Here is an 18,956-nt window from a genome sequence, read left to right as displayed (position 1 = left end):
GGACGGCGGTGGGGTGCAGGCTAAGGGCTGGCATGAGTAAGCCTTCCCTTCTCATAGTTGTCCTGCGCTTCCAAAAGGACACAAGTCATATAGGCTGTGATTTCTTTCTGCCACACGTCCTTCCTGGGTGGCCTTGAAGGAACAGGCCCCTCCCTGGGCTGACAAGAAAACAGCTGAAATCACTGTAAGAAAGGTAAAGGCGCCTTGGGGACCATGAGGCTCTGTCTGAAGCTTCCATCCTAAAGCTGAGGAAGTGGAGACCCAAGAGGTGAATGGGTCACCTGGTGTCACATGCAGCGGGTTAGTGGCCAAGCCTGCAGAATGAAGCAGATCTCTTCTCCTCCTCCAACTGCTGGTGACTTTCCTCCAGGGCCAAGGCTGTGAGGGTACCCTGGAGCCCAGGCCTCAACCCCACACCCAGGGAGTGATGTGCGGCTCCTGGGCACCCCACCACCCACCCAGCCCAAGGCTGCCAGCAAGGAGCCAACCTGAAGGTGGGCCACGCCGTGGGACCTCACCAGCCTGGGGGGGGCTTCTGAACACAGCAGCCCCTTAGGCTCATGGTCCTCCCACCCCTGCCCACTTCCTGGCTTCTCTTCCTTCAGGTCTCAGAGAAGCCTCCCCTAACATCCCCTGCTGGCTCCTCAAGAGCCTGGAGGGCATTTTCCTCCTCTGTCTTCCTCTTGAGTGGAAAGCTCCACGGTAGCGGAGCCACGGCTTTCTTCTGTGTATCATCAGCTTTAGCCCAGTGCAGCACTGAACAAATTCTTAAATAATTTTTTTAACAAAAAAAAGCGCCTATTTTTTTTTTTTTTTACTGAGAATTTTTTGTATTCACTCTCTCTGTTGGACTTGGCATGTGCTTCCCCCCCCGGCCTGTGATGCCTTTTTCCTGCTCATTTTCCTTGCTACACCCACTCATTTTTCAAAAGCCAGCTCAGCTGCGTCGTCTCTAAGAAACTGTTCCTGAACGCTCAGTAGGTAGCATCCCAGGCAGAGGGGGGTTTCTCCGTCCGGGTCCAGAACAAGGACCCTCTCCTGCATGGGAGCCCTCCCAAGAAGCAGAGTACAACCCAGAATGGCAAGCGGACTTCAAGTCACAGAAGCCGGAGCTCCCAGCCTGGCAGACCGGCTGGGGGAGGGGACAAGCTGGTTTATCGATGCCGATGCCGCTGAGAGCGCCCTGGGGAAATCAAGGTGAAAGGCAGCGGCCCTGCTAAGGAGGAGGCCCACCCTTGTTTATCAATCAGAGCCTCGGAGACAGCACAAGAAAGGCTTGGCTGCGAGGAGGAGGCCCACGCCCACTGAAGAGGCCCTGCTTCACAGGACCTGTGATGGCGTGCCGATGGAAATCCCCCACACTTGACACTGTGCCAGGTACCAGGTAGTAGAGGAGCAAGGCAGGTGGTCGTGGCCCCGTGGGCACTGGCCCTGGGACCTCTCTCACCATCTTGCAGGCCGGGGTCACACTGCCCAGCATGCTGGCCCATCAGCCTCCCAGCAGGGGCCCAGCAGGGTGTGGGGAGAGGAATGGGGCCAGCTTAGGAGAACGGAGGGGGCAGGCAGATGAGTAGAAGCAGGACAGAGAGGGAACCTGCAGGCAGGCTCCAGGCTGGAAGCCACGGGCATACACAGGGTTACCCAGGTAACACAGGGCTGACACACGCAGGGAGGGGGGCGTCGCCCCCAGCCCGTGTCCCCATCCCAGCTGCCCAGGCAGAGGGAGCGCGCTTGGCATCCCGCCTGCTCCACCCGGGTGCCAAAGCCGTCTGAGCAGAGTGAAGATGTCAAAGAGAAAACCCCAAATCGGATTGAGGCCCCTGCTCCCCCTTAATGAGGTTCATTATCAGCTGCTCTGATCCTTGTAAAACCTGGCAGGCGGGATTAGGGACAGGCCCTCTAATCCGGCTGGCTCCTCCCTGCCCAGCAGCCAGGGCAGGCGGGCTCTCACAAACAAGTGCTCTCCTCCCTGGGGAGAGGGGGGTGCTGTGGCCAGGCTGGTGCAGAGGAGGGTTCTTGGAGCAGGGGCAGGTGCTGCGGGGAGGCTGGGGGAACAAGAGGCCTGTCCCTGGTGCACATGGAGATGGACGGGGCCTGGGAACAGGAGCTCCGTGGGCAGAAGGAGGGCCCACCCAGGAGAAGGGGACCGGCCAGATCACCTGGTCCCCTGCGGGGCAGAAGCTNCGCGTCTGGCTGGATCCCCGCCGAGGCTGGATTCTGTGGATTCTGTCCAGATCTGGACACTAGGCCTCCAAACAGCAAGTCCAAGAACACACCAAAGCTTTGCCTTAGCAAAAATAATTTATTCCACAACCCTCCCAAGCAGTGGGGTAGAGTGGGAATCAAGCATGTGAGTCCCCCTCCCCTCAGACCCTTTTAACCTCTGCACGATGGAAGGTGGGGCCTTGAGAGAGGACGCTTCCTCACTGCAACACCCTCCACATTCAAACATGAGCATCTATTTCGGAGGGCAAAATCAAGACAGAAGACCCAGCTCTAGGAGGGGTAGAGCGCACTGGGGAGGAGACAAAGCACATTTGAAGCAACTGTCTTTCCTCTGTGGCTTCACTCTACCCTCCCAGCTAAGCCCAGAGCCAAGGCACTAAAGACAGCAGCACCCTCCCTAAATCCCACACTAGCCCTTATCAGGTCCCACCAAGCCAGCCGCTCACCACCCAGCCCCGTGGCCATCACCCATCCAGGTCCACACCAGCTCTAGCCTGTACCCCTCCTGAAGCAGAGGTTTGAAGAAGGAGCCAGAAGCTCTCCTCCCTCCAACCCTGACCCAAGCCTCACCTGGGAGACCAGCAGGACATTCAGAAGCTTCCAGATACCAACCCGGCCCCCCAAAACAAACCCCACTCCAGAGATATGAGGGGCTGGAGGATGGACAGGCCACAGAGGGGCAGAAGCAGCCCTGCCTTCTCTGGCACAAAGGCCTCTTTGCATCCGGAAGGGAGCGGGATGGACAGGGCCCGAGGCGCAGTGAAGAGTTCTGCTCTAGTGTGCCAGCCTTGGGAACGTGCCTCTGGATGGGGGACCTGGGGGACCGTGGCCTCGCTTGCCCCAGTTTAGGCCCAAGACCAGGTGGGAGACAGAGAAGCTTCAGTGAGAATGAGCAGGACTTCAAATAAGGTGATCAGAAGGAATGTGGTGCCGAGAGGCCAGGGACTGAGCCTCCCACCCCCAGGGCCACTGCTGTCCGCCATGGCCCCCCGCTCGCCCCCACTGCTGCCAGAGGAACATGGGCCCAATGCACACTTTTCCTGGCTATGGAACCTCCTTCCTAGAAGGCCTGAGAAGGTTCACTGGAGCAACTGGCTTCCCTGGGTTTCCCTGGACAAGGAACAAGGGAAAAGGGGAGAGGAGCAGGGGGCTGGCAGAGCGCCGTGAACGGCTCACAATGCGAATGGTTCAGGCTGCGGGGTGACCAGCGTGGCCCTTCAGTGCCCTCATCCTGGCCCGGAAGTAGGTGTACACAGCCAGGAGGCCCATGAAAGACAGGGAGTAGAGCCCCACACAGAGGCTGATGTCCAGGTGGGAGAAGCCGCCTCCCAGCACCTGTAGCCACTGGTCCCGGCCCCGCATGGGCCCAGCCTCCGGCTCCCCTTCGGGAATGGCGGCCACCTGCTTTGAGCTGCGGCCCACCCGGCCCAGCTCTGAAGGGCCTCTGGGGAGGTGCTTCTCGGCCAGGAACTCAGCCAGCAACACGGCTCCTGTGTCTCGCTTGGCTACGTGTTCCTGCCCCTGTGGCCGCTCCCACTTCTCCCTGTGAAGCTCTGCTACACGCTCAGGCGGTCCCTGGTCTGGCTCAGCTGTCATACCGAGGCCAATGAGCACATCCTGGGGGTGACCCGCCCCGAGTCTCTCTGCTGGGACTCTGGGGTCAGTGGTTCCTGGCCCTCCCACGATCCCCGCCTTCTCAGGGCCCACGGTAAAATTTCTGGCTGCGATCATCCGGGCAACCATCCGTGGGCCCGGCCCGGCTGAAGGAAGCTCCAGGACGACATTGCTTGGGGAGAAGTGGGTCTTGAGGAACCTGAGGGTGTTGTCCAGGTCCCACACAGGTGCACCCCGGAGTTCGTTGTGGCAGGCGGAACAGAGTTCGGCGGGCGGCCACTGCACTTTGGGGAAGTGAGGGTCCTCGCTGGGGGCGCCTGGGGAGGGAAGCACACGGGCTGGCTGTGACCCCTGGGCCCGCCTGGAAGCCCAGAGCTCATTCTTCATTCAGAAAGCCAGCTTCCCCATCTGCAAAAGGGGCTCCCCGCTGCCCTTGGCAATGGTGGGCATGAGAAGCCAGGTGAAAAAAACCTAGCACGGAGGCTCCCCCCGACCCAGCGGAGCCAGCACGGAGCTGCGCAGGGCAGGAAGAAGACTATCCCCCCAGCAGCCACACAGCCTCCTAGTGACCACCCCCTGCAGCCCCTCCGTCAACTTTGCTGCTGGGCTGTACCCCTCAACCAGGCCTGGAAAAGGGTTAGAAGACTCAATATTATCTGTCTTGCAGTCTTTGGTTGGTCTGCTAGTCATCTTCTTCTCGGCCTTTTTCTGAACTTTCCCAAGTCTTATACAGTGAAGAAAACGTCACTTTGGTAGTTCAAGGGAGAATGGTTTTTATAACCAGAGTCCGTGGCATGTGCTAATGCAGAGGTGTTCCTCGTGCCACGGCAGCCCTCCAGGGTACGCGGGGGCTGGTGGAATTTCCTTCCTGGTGGGCTCCAAGGGCAGGTAAGGGGGCGCCTGGGGGCCTGGATGGGGAAGAGGGCACTCAGGAGGGTCAGGGAGTTACCCTGATGGCTGGCATGGTGGCCAGAGCCCCAGGTCGGGCCCCACAGGGCCAGGGTCGCCCAGGGAGTGGCAGTCAGCCCAGATCTCTCGGAGGAGGCACCTCTCCTAAGGGGCGTAAGAGGGGAAGGAAAGGCGCTGGCCGGAACGAAGCAGCGGCAGGGGATGGAACAGCTGAAATGGTTATTGTGGGGAGGGGACACCAAGTCGATTCCAAAGGTCCAGCGAGAAGTAGTAGTGACCAGCCTGGCACAGCGAGCGCTGGATTGGCACCTGCTTGCTACTGTTCCTAGTTTGATCCGAAAGGACCCCACCACACAGGGCAGGGTACGCCTTCCTGGGGGCCCCGCCAGGAGAAGCCCCAGATCTACCCTCTGGCGGCAGCTGGGCCCCCAGGGAAGCGGGGAGCCTGCCCAGGTCATGGGGCCAGCTGGTCACGTGGGGCATGTGGGGGCAGGGGAGGGGGTGCAGCAGAGAGGGAAGCAGGGAGAGGAGAGACGGGCATGTGTCCTCTTTTCAAAGTCCACCAGGAGGTCCCAGGAGACGAGTGGCCTGTGCCACCACCTGCTCTATTCGGCTCCTTTTCCTTGAACCCCGGCAGTCCCAGGCCTCATCCCCAAAGCTCCCACCCCGAGGAGGTCTGTCGGCCACTACCCTCCCCCCACAGATACGCCCAGGCTCCCGACTACAGATGGCTCCCTCCCCACCGGCCAGTTTCTGGTCACCCCTTAGTTTAATGTTTTTGCCTCCTGGACCCATCAGACTCCTGTGTACCACGAACAGAAAACACTATAAATGGGGAAACTCAGAAGCCAAGGCCTCCCCCTATGGGAATCAGTCCCTGGTTTCTTCTAGGAACGACTAGATCTTTCTCTTCTGGCACATTTCATTGCTAGACCCCTCTGGTGGGTGGAAAAGCCCGGCTCTCTTCTCCCTGTTGGTGTGAGTAAGAAAGGAGCCAAGAGCCAGGAAGCAGAACAAAGAAGGCAGGAGAGGGACACTGAGAGTTCTGAGGAAGGGGCCCTGGTGCAGGGGAAAGAGTGAGCAGTGACACTGGAAGCCCACAGTCCTAGAGTGTCAAAGCCTCAGCTTCCTCATCTGGAAAATGGGCCTAAGGGCAATGACTGCCTCAGCAGGGCAGGCAGAGCGTGTGGAAAGGCGCTGTGCACTGTGAAGCACTGTGGGGATGCTACTTTGAGGATGAGTGTCCCGTCCCTACCTCTGTCCCAGGTCCCCTAAAACTCCCCCACCGCCCTGTGTCAGTGACGCCAGCCTTGGAGAGGGCCCTTCCTTACCGGCGAGGCGGGCGTTGACCTTGTTGTGGCTGGACCAGAGCCAGAGCACGGCGCTGTCCAGACTCTTCACCCGGTGCATGGAGGCCGCCGCCATCTGCTCAAAGTGGCTGGCGCAGTCTCGGCAGCCGAAGAAGAAGCGCACGTAGCCCCGGATGGCCTGCAGGACCTCTTGAGCTTTGGCTGCAGGGAGAGGGGCTGCTGTTGCCGTCGCAGGGGCCCTTCCGGCTGCCCGCACCCGCCAGACCCTCCACTGTCTGCTCCTCATGCCCAGGGTCTCCTTGCACCCCTGTCCACCTTCCAGGGGTCACGTCAGAGTTGACCCCGTCTCCTCCCAAACTCCCAGTTTCCTTTCTCTGCCACTCATCCAGGTCCCTGTCACTTACTGACACTTGGGATAAAGCCCAAACTTGTCAGCAGGACACTGTAGGCTCTTTGGGACGTGTCTGGAGAGGCAGGCAGGGGCCAGGCTGCCCACACCCCTCCCCGGCACCCCTCCTGAGCCCAGCCCACTTTGGGCTTCCTGCTCCCTCAGGCACTGCATCAGGGGTCCCTGCGATCAGGCTCCGCACATCCGCCGCTTTGTCTCCATCTCCCCTCACCCCCCACTCCCTTCCCCCGGGCCCCCGGGGCTGGCATCAGTGCCCACCTCTGAAAACTCCCCTCCCCTCCCTGCTCTGACACTGGGCTCCCCCAAACACGCCCTCTTAAACCCTTCTGTCTTCCACACACCTCAGGGGTCAGGGCTGCGGGGGGCGGAAGGACCCTCCTCGCTGCTGGTTGCTTCCAAACTCTCTCTCTGTCCTGCTGCAAAGCCCCAGCCCCTCAAAAGCAGACCCACGGCCCCACCCCTCCATCCACTGGGACCTCAGCAGGCCACTCTGTCCTGTTCTCGACCAATCCCCCCATCTTTCCTGGCAACCTGAGCGCCCCTGAAAGCCAGGCCTTGCCTTTGTCCTCGGCCCCCTCGGAGCTGCCCTCTCCTGCCCCCTCCCGGCCGCTGCCCACCCTGCAGCTGTCCATGCTGCCTCTTCCCGCTCTGGGCTCCAGGCCTTACCCCTTCTGCCCTCTGCCAGGATCTCACTCCTGTATACATATTCCCGTTACTGCAGCATCCACTTGCCCCTTAATACGGGATCCCTCTGACTGGTAAAGATGGCCCTTCTCTGACCCCTGATACTTCCCCATTATCTCCAATTTCTTGCGCCTCATTCTCTCTTCAGCCCAGTCCACCCAGGCCTTTCTCTCCAGGACTCCACTGCAACAGCTCTTGCTGGAGAGCACCGCGCCCCCCACTCGGCTGACTACACGCTCTTTCTTCAAACACTGTATTTTGAAATCCCAGTGGCTGTTCCTTCCCAGTCTCCCTTGCTGGCTCCCGTTCCTTGTCAGAGGCCCAGATGCTGCACACCCCAGAGCAGGGAGCAGGACTGGGCGGCTCCTCCAGGTCCTCCCCATCCTGGCTCTGCACTGAGTGTGCACGGCCAGCTGCACAAGGCAGGGCTGGGGCACGGGGTGTGTGCGGGCCCCAGACTCACCTGCTTCGTGTGAGGGCTCTAAGTTGTGCCGGGCTGCCTGCACGGTCAGGAAATGAAAGAGGAGCCACAAGGAGCAGGGAAAGCCCCGGAAGTGCGGCTCGCTCCCCTGGCAGCCAACCCAGTTCACCTTCTTGATGATCACGGCGCCCTAAGGAACACACATGTGTATGAGAGCATATACGGAAAAGCAAAATGAGATGGGTGGTGAGGAAAGAAGCTTCCAGGAGACTCAAAGGTCAGCACACAGCCCTAAGACAAACATATTAGGTCCCTTTCTCAGTCGCTCATCTCAAAGGCGGTATTTCCCTTCCACTGGCTACACCCATCAAAAGAGGAGCGGATCTGAAAAGCTGTGACACAGACTGAGTTACATCCTTAGTCTAGCCTCAGCTTCCCCATCTGTAAAATGGGAAATGAGGGGTCTGGCCTCTGAGGTCCCTCTGAGCCTTGGCACCCTATAGATCTGTACGGCTGCGCGCCTCTGCTGGCTGCCGTGGCCCACCTTTGCAAAGAGCGGCAGGCACAGGAGCCCAGAAAGGTGCCCCTGGAGAGGGCCAGAGAAGCCCGATGTGCCTGCGGGCCGCAGGGAGCAGCGGGTACAAACTCGCTCACGGCTGGTATCTCACACTTGGACTTAAATCCCAGCCCAATTACCTACCTATTGTCTGTGATCTCAGACAAGTTACACAATCCCTCTTAACCTCAGTTTCTTCATCTGCTAAATGGGGATAATAGCTACCTTCCACTAAAGCTGGGAGGATGAGATGGGCTACAGGGCATGCACATAGTTCAGTAAGTAGCAGTTTATTCATCACGAATGGAAGGACCCACCCGGGATCCCGGACTCCTTCCCCAGTGCAAGTTGTGGAAGGAGGTCGGAGGCACGGGGTTAACGCCCTCCACTCCCACATTATTGAGGACACAGAGAAGGACTTCAGTTGTCCCCACACTCACCTCCTTCCTGTTGTCCAGGGCAGCTTTAAAGAAACCATAGGGAATTTTCTTTCTCTGCTGCCTCTTGAGCCAGTCATTCATGGAGTGCAGGAAGTTCTGGACTAAGGGCTGGCCCGGGAAGTACTGTGGGAGGCACAAGGGAAAGCTGGGGAGTGAAAAGCAAGTCCCCCCAGAGCCCTGCAGGCCCGAGGAGGGTAGGGGGCTAAACAGTTTCGTGAAGTGTCCCCAAACCACAGGAAAACATTCCGCCTTAGATGTAAATGTGTGTTGTTACTACCTTTGCTCTGGGGCACCGGGTAAGGGGAGGGAAGGGCTGGGGAGAGGACAGAGGCTCTGAGTGAGGCTCAGTCCTCGAGGCTCCCTCTCCAGGCTGACCCTGATGCCACACTGCCCCTGGGAGGAAGGCTGGGCACCTGCGTGGCTTCCTGGGGCTGCTGGGCGCCTGGGCCACACAGTCCTCTTTGCAGGTGATCTTCTGAGAGACCAGCTGACCTGCTGACTTACTGACTGCCGGGCGAGGCTGGGGAACAGTCGCCATCTGTATTCCACAGGCTGCTGGTGGGGACAAGGTGGCCCTGGGGCACATGGGCAAGATCCAGACCTTGATGGTAACTCCCAAGAGTCTCTGAGGAGCATGAAAAGCTACTCTGACAATAAGTCAGCTGAAATCTGATTAGTATCAGCACTTTAAAGCCACAGGACTCTGGGGAGGAGGACAGATGTGTGTGCACGGGGGCGTGCACACACACCCAGGGGCGGGGGGCAGGAGAGGGGGATGTCAGCAGAGCAGGTCAGATAAAGCCACCGAGACACTGGTCAAGAGGACAACGACACTGGGAAATTTTCAGAGGAAAAAGAAAAAAGGGGGATCACCACACAGAAAAACCAGCCAGGGGAGCCGGCCCTGGGAGAGAGCCATGACAGACTCCCACCCACCCTCCAGGGCTGACGCTGCCCCTGAGGCAGAGGTGGCCAGAAGAATCCTGTCTTTGACACGCTCCCTCTGGGTCAGCTCACTCAGGCCTCTGGGCTCGCAACATGATTTTACAGCTTTAAGTCAGCGTTTCTCACTGACCTTCGCCTATCATCCTGACTTAGACCCTTCCTCCTTCTAAGGCCCTGGTGTCAGGAGGAAGGATGAATTAAGGGCTCTGGACTACAGGGAGTCACCCTCTGGCTGGAGCAGGAAACGCTGGTGACCGCACGCCACCCAGTGGCCAGTCCCACCAGCTGCTTACAGGAGGAGGCAGGGATGTCGCTGGGGAGGGACCCAAGGCTCTGGCCTCAGGCTGTAAGAGCACCACACAAGCACAAGATTGAGCCAGGTGGGCGTGAAGGCCGGGCGTGGCTGGGGTGGGGCCCCGGAGACCAGGCTGGCAAGCAGTTCCCGATGGGGAGGCACAGATCACCCCCAGAGGCAGCCCCAGCTGCCCAGAGACCTGCCCCAAGAAGGAGGGGACCTGGCACTCCAGAGCTGAGGGTGGCTGAGTCAGCAGTTGGGCTCGGAAGGAGGCCAGAGCCCGCATCTGACTCAGCGGTCCTCAGCAGCCCGCAGCCCTGGACTTCTAAGTAGGGCAGCGCTGGCAGTGGACCTGGAACCAGACAGAAGGATGCAGGCAGGGAGGAGGAGGCAGGTGTGGAGGGAAGACGGACAAGGGAGGCCGGGGCCCCACTCACCTGGGCCAGCACTGCCATGAACTTTCTCAGGGCCACCAGGCGCTGCCCTTCCAGAACAGAGAACTTGCCCACTTCCACCCGCAGGATGTAGTGCAGTGCAGAGTCCAGGTCAGCCATGTAGATCTTGGAGCTGAGGACCCCGGGGGAGGCAGAGAGAGATAAAGGGATGTTAGCCACAGGGCAGCGGCTGAGGACAAGCGCCCAGGGCTAAAGGGAGAAAAGGGGTGGGCCATCTCTGATGGTCACAGAGCATTGTAAGTTAGTGCTGGGCTCTGCCCCTGACCCACTCTGTAACCCTGAGTATGTGACTTAACTTCTCTGAGCCTCAATTCCTCATTTATTATAACAAGTAGATAATTAATTGCTCACGGGTAGGTTGCTAAGAGGATTAACAAAAGCATAAAGGTAAACCCCTCAGCAGCTCCTGGTATAGAGGAGGGGATCCCCCTCTGTAGGTTCAGGGCCCCTCCTACCCACGACTCCTTAAAGGTGCTTTGATCAGGCTGCTGGTGGAAGGCTGAGCTTCATCCTCTGTTCTGAACAAAGACTCCGAAGGACAGACAGACCAATGAAAAGCTGGCTCCTCTCTGAAAGACCATGGGTCTGGCTGCCCATCAAGTCAGGGCACAGCCGGGGCTGAGGGGTTAGGAGGAGAGGCGGTGTGTGTTTTTATTTTGGGGCTGACATCTTTGTAGCTGCCAGACCTCAGGTAGCAGGTGGGGCTCCATCTCACACCTCTTGTGCTGCCTCAGGCCCCGGCAGAAGGGCTGAAGGCTCCAACATGGCTGCTCTACCCTGCACCCATCAGGCTTGGGGCCTGGACTTCTGAAGCAAAGGGCTCCTCCTCCCCCTGCCTCTTGAGGCCTGGGTCCTGGCCTCAGTGCTACAGTGAGCTAACTCTGGAGCCTCAGTGACCTCACCTGTAAGATGGACTGATGGCTCCTGCCGTACCCACCACCTCAGGTTGCAGGGAGCCGGCAAGGTCAGCTAACAGGGGTGAGCCTATGACCACCTGCACTTCACCCTCATAGCAGAGTCCCTTCTCTGTGCCCCACTGTGACGTCCTGGGCCTCTGTACCTCACCATTCCCATGGTCTGCCTCAAGAAGTGTCGTGTCCCCCCTTCCCACCCACCCGTGACTGAAGGAGATAATGCATGGAAGGTGCCCAGCACAGTTTGGCACATCAGGTGTCAGCCATTATAATCTGAATGAGTTGAATCATCATAATCTGAATGACCATAATGACCATTCACTCCCACCTCTCAGTCTCTCTTTCCTTCTTGCCTGATTTACTAAAAATCTCTCCCTTAGCACTTTTGACCCTTAACGTCCTTCATGCGGGGATGCAAAATCCTTTAGAAATCAGCAGACCTTTCCCCCAGTTCTCTTATGCAGTTCCCTGCATTGCAGGTGGAGGGGCCACCTTCCTAAGGCAGCTCTGAGCTCCCAGGCCAGCCTTTTCTACCTGGCACACTGCTGGGCACCAGTGCAAGGTGCACAACCTCATCTGCCCAGCACGCACGCATTCTACTGCAGGAGCAGCTTCCTCGGGGTTACAGCTGTGCAGAGATCCAGGCGACCTCAAACGGTAGTGAGCTCCCCAGCACCAGAGGCACTCAAATGAGGTCAATGTCTTCTTAGAATGGAACGTAAACTCTCTGTGGGAAGGGGCTGCATATGCATGCCTGTGTTACAGGGTCTAGCCTATAGCAGGTACTCAAAACTACTTGCTGAAGACATAGATGCTTGGGTAGGAAGCTGGTTTGAAGGCCACAGATTATCCTTCTAAGATGATTCTACTTGTTCTTGAATAGCATCAAGCTTAAGGAATGTGGGCCCAGGAAGGTACTCATTCTATCATGAAGGATACAAGTACATGCTGTTTAGCACCACCCACAGCCAGTGCTGCTCCCACACATCTGAAACTCTTTCCTGTATGGCCAGCAGCCAGGGAGGCCCAAAGGCCAAGGTCAGCCCTCAGTGGGTCTGGGATTGGAAAGGCAGGTGCTAAGCTCAAGGAAGGAGTGTGGTGTGAAGGCACGGGTTCTGTCAACAGAGGGAAGGCTGGGGTGAGGGAAGGACTCTGGGGTGTAGGCGTGGCCTTACCGATCTGCGACCTTCCACACAGTGGGAGCCACTGTGTGAGCTGTGGTTGGTGCAACCGTGGTGGGTACAGCCTCCCTGGTGGTCTTGGAGAACCTCTGCAGGTAAGCGGTGTAGAAGGACCTGGATTCCTTTAGTCTGTGAGGGAAGAAAGCACAGAGGAGAGGCAGTGAGTCTGGAGAAACAGACCCCTGGGCGAACTCATGTCCGGAGAGGAGGTAGGTGGCTCACTTGACAGAACTGGTTATTAAGAAATATTTGAATCTGGTTGGGTTTTACCCTCAGCGAGGTCAAAACCAAGGCACCCATGCCTCACTTCAGCCTTTCTACCCACTGCTCATGCAATGGAAAGTTTCTTGGACACCAGCCTGATGTTAAAACCCCATCTGGAAAAGCAGCAGGGCCGAGAAGGTCTCAGCCCGCCCCGGAGAGGCTGCAGGGATGGAGCGCACAGAGGAGCAGGTGAGGTCCGCGGGCCGCTGCTGATCCTGCCTGAGGACTGGGTGTGACTCTCCTCCCCAGAAAGCGAGGAAGCTGCCTGCTCACAAGCTGGCTCGGAGGGACCAGAGGGGACGTGACTCTAGGGAGGTCACGGGAGTGTGATACTCAGTTTTTCAAAAGCAGGTAGTAACAACAACAACGGAAACGCGAACATTCTCAAATGCTTTTACAATCCTTTTGATTTCTTTCTTTCTTCTGATAGGGAGTCCTGCAGGGCAGGTGACACCTCCTGGTCCCGGCCACCTGGAGGAGGGTGTGAGGACCAGCGGCAGCATGATGGGACGCCCAGGGGACCTGACGTCGGCAAGCCCTGTTCGCCACTTGGCCGTCCTGGCCCAATGTTTATCGATGAGCAGATGGCTCAGGAGTGGCGGCGTCACAAACAATTTTCCCCTCCACCAGCTCCAAGTGAGGGAACAATGCCTCCTCTCCCCGTCAGGACTGGCACTTTCTGTCCCCCTGCAGACACCAGGCTTCCTTCCCCCAGCAGATCTCTGACGAGGCCCAGCCCAGTGCTGTCCAGTGACTGGAGCCCTCAAGGGCGAGTGGCTGCCCTGCCCAGCCTCAACGCAGGATGGCACTAATGGGCCCGCAGGGCAGCTCACTGGGCACCTCGGGCAAGTCTCCATCTCCCTGGCCCTCGAGTTCCTGCTGGCAGGGCCAGGCCACATCAATCATCTGCCCGGGGAGGGCATCCCGGCACCATCTGGCGCCATTTAACGGGCCATTCAGCAGCAGGAGCCTGACAGAGGGCTGTGGCTGGCCTGATTGTTTTCTCTTGGCATTCTGGAACTGGCTATTGTCTAGCTCCTAATGAACTTTTCTGCAATTAGAAAACCAAAGGGAGGGAGGGTCAGGCATATCTGAGAGCTTGCCAGGCCGGCAGCCTGCCAACGAGTCTGCGAGCAGAGCAGAACGGGGAGCGGGGCCGGGGCTGTGGTGGCCTCGGTGCAGAAGCACTGACGGTGACGGTGCCAGGAACCCGAGGCAGGACCGCTGAGCCGGGCCCGGGGGCCATGTTCACGGTGCTGCCCAACCCCACAAGCAGACGACTGCTCCTCCACCAGGGTGCTCCTTGCCTGTCTCAGAGGGGGCTCCTCAGAAGAAGGGCAGGAGAAAGAGCTTGTCAGCCCCTGTAAGAGGCCCGCAGCCCCTCTGTGCAGGAAGAAACAAGCAGCACAGGGAGACGGGAGGGAGGGGACAGAGGGCACTGCACTCACACGTGGACCTGAGAGGCAGAGCCATTCCGAAACAGCAGGTAGCAAGACGGGAAGTCGGTGACCCCAAACTTGCTCACCACATCACCCTCCGTGCTCAGGACCCTGCGCACCGCTATGCCCTGGTGCTGGGACAGGTCCAGAGTCACCTGCAGAGACAGACAGACATGTTGGGGGTGCAGTCCAGCCACTGGGCAGAGGGAGCCCCGGGCGGGTACCTGGCGGCGGCCATGCTCCATCCAGACTCTCAACTTTTCAGAGAGTGGACCAGTGTGCTGAGTGAGTCTCATGCCACCAACCGCACCTACCCCACAGGGGACAAGAGTCAAGCACTGCCCAGGAGAAGGGGCCTTGGAACTGTGCACTCCCTACCCCTTGAACTTCCTAGAGCAGTCCAATATAATATAATTTTCTCTCCCATGAAAACAATCTGTGGTAGGCATAATAAAATGTGGTTTCATTTTTATTCTTATATATACAAGGCTTTCTATCTATATTCCTAATGAGAAAACATATTAGATGTGATTTTAATTTTAGAAAGAAATAAGGGAAAAATAGTATGAGCTAATTTTACTGAGTAGTTATGATGTGCTGTATACACATTGCTTCATTGAATCTTCAAAATAAGACTAAGAAACAGGAAGTACTGTTAGGAGACCAAGCCAGGAGGCACAGTCTACTATGGCTGTCCAGGCGTGCATCCTGATCCCAGTGGCCTAAGCCTCCCCCTGACTCAATTTCCTTACTTGCAAAATTGAAACAACGATTGGATTATTAACAAAACTGGAATGTAACAAAATTGGAATTGTAACAGCAACTAGCGCATAGTAGGTACATAAGTGTTCATTAAAAAAATAAATGCCTATTGCAAATGAAAAACCTGAGGCTTCGAAGTGAAGTCAAGCGTCCAGGTCATACGTAGCACACTGGCTAGCATCCTTGCTAACTAGCAAGAGCCTGAATGGGGCAATAAATCCAGGTCAGTTGGCTCCAGAGCCTGGGCTCTTGGTCACTGTGTCCTCCTGCTTTTCACACTAACCATCTCTGAGCACCTCTGCGTGGACACAGGGCGCCAGACTCAGTCCACAGGGGCCCCTGACCCTGGTTTCCCAGGGGATTAGGGCGTGGGCACCTGGAAGAGGAGCTGATTCCAATGAACATTTAACAATCACTTCCTCGTGACAAGCGTGACCCCAGGCCTGGACTGGGACCCCAGAAGGGTCAGGCAGTCCTTTGGCAAAACTCTGTACCCCCTTCCTGCTTCCCTCTGTTTCTCCTCTTATGGCTCAGAGGCCTGGAAACAGCCCAGAGCCCTCTTGACTGTGCTTGCTGAGTTTCGGGAGGAAAGCCATTCAGAGCCAACAGTGATACTTAATTTCATCCCCACTCTCATGCCTCCTCTATGTCGCTGTCCTGCCTTGCACCTCACCCATGTTCTGGCCCATCATCCCACCTCTGCACCTGGGAAAAGCCCACAAGTGATCTACAGAAGTCTGTGCACCAGTGGGAGAATGCAGGGCTCCTCGCATGAGGCCAGGGGCATGCATCTGTCAAAAGCACTATTCTGGGCCAGCTACCGATCCAGGCCCATTACCTAAACTGCCTCATTGGACTGTCCCAGCAATACTCGGAGGAAAGGTAATTATCACTGCTTTAGAGATGGAAATGGGGCTTCGGGAAGCTAAGTAACTTGATCACAGATCATCACGAAATGGAAAGTCAGACCTGCCTGTTCAGTAACCTGTTCACCTGGTAAGGGATCTCACTCCCTTAGGAGGCACTGCATGAGCTTTGATGTTCCTTCCCTCCACCCAAGTTTTCTACTCCAATTCTACAGGCGCCAGCCTCACAGACCTGGTTCAAAGCCCTACTCCACCAGTTCACTGGCCGTGGGATCCTCAATGTGTTACCTGATTAATCTACCTTAATTTTGAAGATTAGCGACTCGACTACGTGTGCCAGCAATCAGGAGACAGGAGGTGATATATGTGCAGTTTCAGTGAGGGAGGTAAAAAACAGACATAAAGGTTTTCAAACAAAAAAGTCCAGCTCCCACACTTCCTGAGTCCCCCAGCAGGGGTCAGGCCAGTGCTGAGCTAAGAAGTGCACGGGGCCGACAGCCTAGAATTCCCAGGAACAGCTCTGCCCTTGAACTCCCTGGGCTCCTCTGGAGCTGCGGGGACCCTGGGGGCAGCTCACCTCTCTACCCAGATAGGAGCCTGGCTTTTCAAAGATCAGGGCCAGGTATTCTTCGTCGTTTCTCGCAAAGAATCCATCAATCTCCTCCAGCCTGTAAGAGATAACAGTGGCAGTGACAGTCCACAGCTGGTGGCAGTAAAGCAGAGCCGCTGGGGACACAGGTACGGCCAGCACAGCACTGTGAGCACAGCCACATAAACCTCCTCCCGTTTCCACAGGCAGCTCCATGGCAGCCTCCCCCGGCCAGCCTTGCGGGGGTGGGGGGGAGATAAGCCAAACCCTTAGGTTTAGAGCACACTGCCTCTGCTACCTCACACTGGTTCTCCATTTGTTTATTGATTTGTTTTTTTTAATGTTTATTTATTTTTGAGAGAGAGAGAGAGATGGTGAGCGAGCATGAGAGTGTGCGGGGGGAGGTCAGAGAGAGAGGGAGACAGAGAAGCAGGCTCCACACTGTTAGTGCAGAGCCTGAGGTGGGGCTTGATCCCATGAACCATGAGATAGTGACCTGAGCTGAAATCAAGTCTGATGCCCAACCGACTGAGCCACTCACGTGCCCCTTGATTTGTTTTTTTGTTGCTGTTTCTTTTAAAGATCCAGTGTTACATGGAAACCAACTTGATAATAAACTGTATATAAAAAAATAATCCACAGTGATTACGAGGTGGTCTGTGGAGCAGGATGTGGATGGGGAAGCACTGCTTTGAGACTAGCGCTCTTTCTGTTCTGGGCAAGGCCCAGGCTTAGAGAATATGGTTTTTATTTGTCCCCTAAGGACCAGTGTTTAGCACCATTCAGATATGAGCGTTGGTCTTGGTAGCAGCAAGTCACTACCAATGGGGAGACCTGTTTTTTCCTCTCCTGGAGGAGGCCTTCAAAGGGAATTAAAGAAAGTCCCAGGTGCAGGAGACCTTAGAAGCTATCTAATCCAACTTTCTTATTCTAATTTGAAGAAACTGAGACCCAGAACAAAGGTGGAAATTGGTAAGATAAATTTTATAATCACCTCAAATCATAGAATTAGCTCCAAATGGTTTTAGAAACTCAAAGTGGAGGCAGAAAATAATTGCACAAAAGTGATTTGTTTCCTTATGCCAATTAAAAACAGCACATCGTCACACATGCTTAAGAGGCCAACACGTACGAAGGCACTGGGAGACTGTATCTTTTCAGCCCTAACCTGATGACCTATTTCCTTCTAGTGGATCCAGTGACAGATGCAGCACAATCACACCCAAACAGAACACACAAAATGGGGCCGATGCGGGAGCCCAGCCCAGCGACAATACAAAAGGATATGCTAGAGAGGCGGGGGGCCAGAGTACACCCCAGCGGGGGAATGAAAAGGAGAGCTGTGGATTCCGCCAGCCTTGCAGACCACTTCGCCAGACCTCCCCTCGGCTGGCAGAAGAGCAACATGGTGGCCAACATCCCCCAGCCCATCCATTCCCACTCAGACTTCCGGAAGAGGCAGCTCACCTTTCATCATACATCTCTGCCTCCCTCCTAAAGCTCGTTAGGAGGGTCACTTTGAAGGAGGTTGGCAGGGGTATCTGACTTGCTGCCTTTGCGATCCCTTGGGGCTGAAAATGGACCGTGAGGGATATGTGTGCGTAAGAAAGACAGACACAGTCACTGGGAAATGGAAATAAGGAGCAGGCTGGTTGGGTGTTTCCTGGAGAGATGGAGTCGAGTTGTGCGGCCCCGACTATGGCAGACTAATGCTGGGTCCAGGGTCTCTGCAGGGCCCTCTGGGAGGATGGACAATTGGGGGAGATTACAAAAAGTCATCGTGGGTTGACTGACGCTTAGAAGCACAACCTCTCAGCAGGGCTTTGAAGAACATCATGAAACCAACATGGAGGGCCCGCAGCACCAGCACCCGTCTCGCGAGGCCTTCTCAGCCCCTGGAACCCTCCCTGTGCTCTAAGGCTGGGCTCCTCTCAGCACTGCCTGCTGCTTTCTGGATTTGTTCCTTCTTGGCAGGAGTCCCTGAGGTGGGCTCCATCCGGTCTCGAGAGCTTATCCGGGAGGGCGGGACCCGGCGTTCTCAACTTACCCTCTGCGGGCGAGCTAGAGCAAAACACGGTGCACCTGCCTCTCTTAGAACAGACAATCCTGGAAGCCTGCCTGGCAGGCAGATACGGGCCACCAGCCACCATGCCTGACGCTCTGCGGCACAACAGGCACACGCCCCACCCCCAGTCACAGCCACAGCTCAGAGACACAACCACTTTCCTTTAACAGGAACCACTTTCCCTTTTCCTCTGAGCCTACCTTCTTCCTCCCCACGTCCACCCTCTCGGTGCCCTCTCCAGCTTAGATCACGTGAACAGACCATGAGGTCGGGTTATGAAGAGCAGCAGCAGGTAGGACCTGGGAACCCCTGCCCGTCCCTTCCTTCCCGCCCCTCAGGACAGACCCTTGCACCCGGCAGCCGGGGAGGACCTCCAGCAACAGGGAATCTTCTCCCAGCTGCCCCGGAGTGGCTCTAGCCCACAGAGGTGTCTGCCCCTAAGACACAGGCCTTCACCTCCCCTGCCCAGCTGTCCCCTCTACCCTCTCACTCCCAGGCCTGTGATCCTGGCCCACACTGCGCCAGGTCTGCTCCACCCAGAATACCTGGCGGGCTCCAGTGGGGGGCAGGCGGGCGGCCACGTGTCACTATGGGACTCGAGGGCGTCGATGA

The 18,956-nt window shown here is 57.0% G+C and overlaps 1 protein-coding gene across 1 annotated transcript in view; it reads right to left on the bottom strand.

Moving 5' to 3' along the window:
• Positions 1–2,282: 2,282 nt before the first annotated feature.
• QSOX1 (quiescin sulfhydryl oxidase 1) overlaps positions 2,283–18,956 on the bottom strand; it is a gene marked incomplete at its 5' end in the record, with an annotated part of 32,764 nt that continues 16,090 nt past the window's right edge. The window contains 9 exons of the mRNA XM_077763356.1: positions 2,283–4,157; positions 6,081–6,260; positions 7,616–7,763; positions 8,570–8,692; positions 10,247–10,376; positions 12,354–12,488; positions 14,072–14,217; positions 16,268–16,358; positions 18,890–18,956. Of these exons, the coding sequence (XP_077619482.1) occupies positions 3,415–4,157; positions 6,081–6,260; positions 7,616–7,763; positions 8,570–8,692; positions 10,247–10,376; positions 12,354–12,488; positions 14,072–14,217; positions 16,268–16,358; positions 18,890–18,956 (1,763 nt within the window). The remainder of the gene's footprint in view (positions 4,158–6,080; positions 6,261–7,615; positions 7,764–8,569; positions 8,693–10,246; positions 10,377–12,353; positions 12,489–14,071; positions 14,218–16,267; positions 16,359–18,889) is intronic.

Source organism: Crocuta crocuta, unplaced genomic scaffold (genome assembly GCF_008692635.1).
Source record: "Crocuta crocuta isolate KB4526 unplaced genomic scaffold, BGI_CrCroc_1.0 scaffold3, whole genome shotgun sequence".
Classification (NCBI taxonomy): domain Eukaryota; kingdom Metazoa; phylum Chordata; class Mammalia; order Carnivora; family Hyaenidae; genus Crocuta; species Crocuta crocuta.
This window is presented reverse-complemented; position numbering and strand designations above follow the sequence as displayed.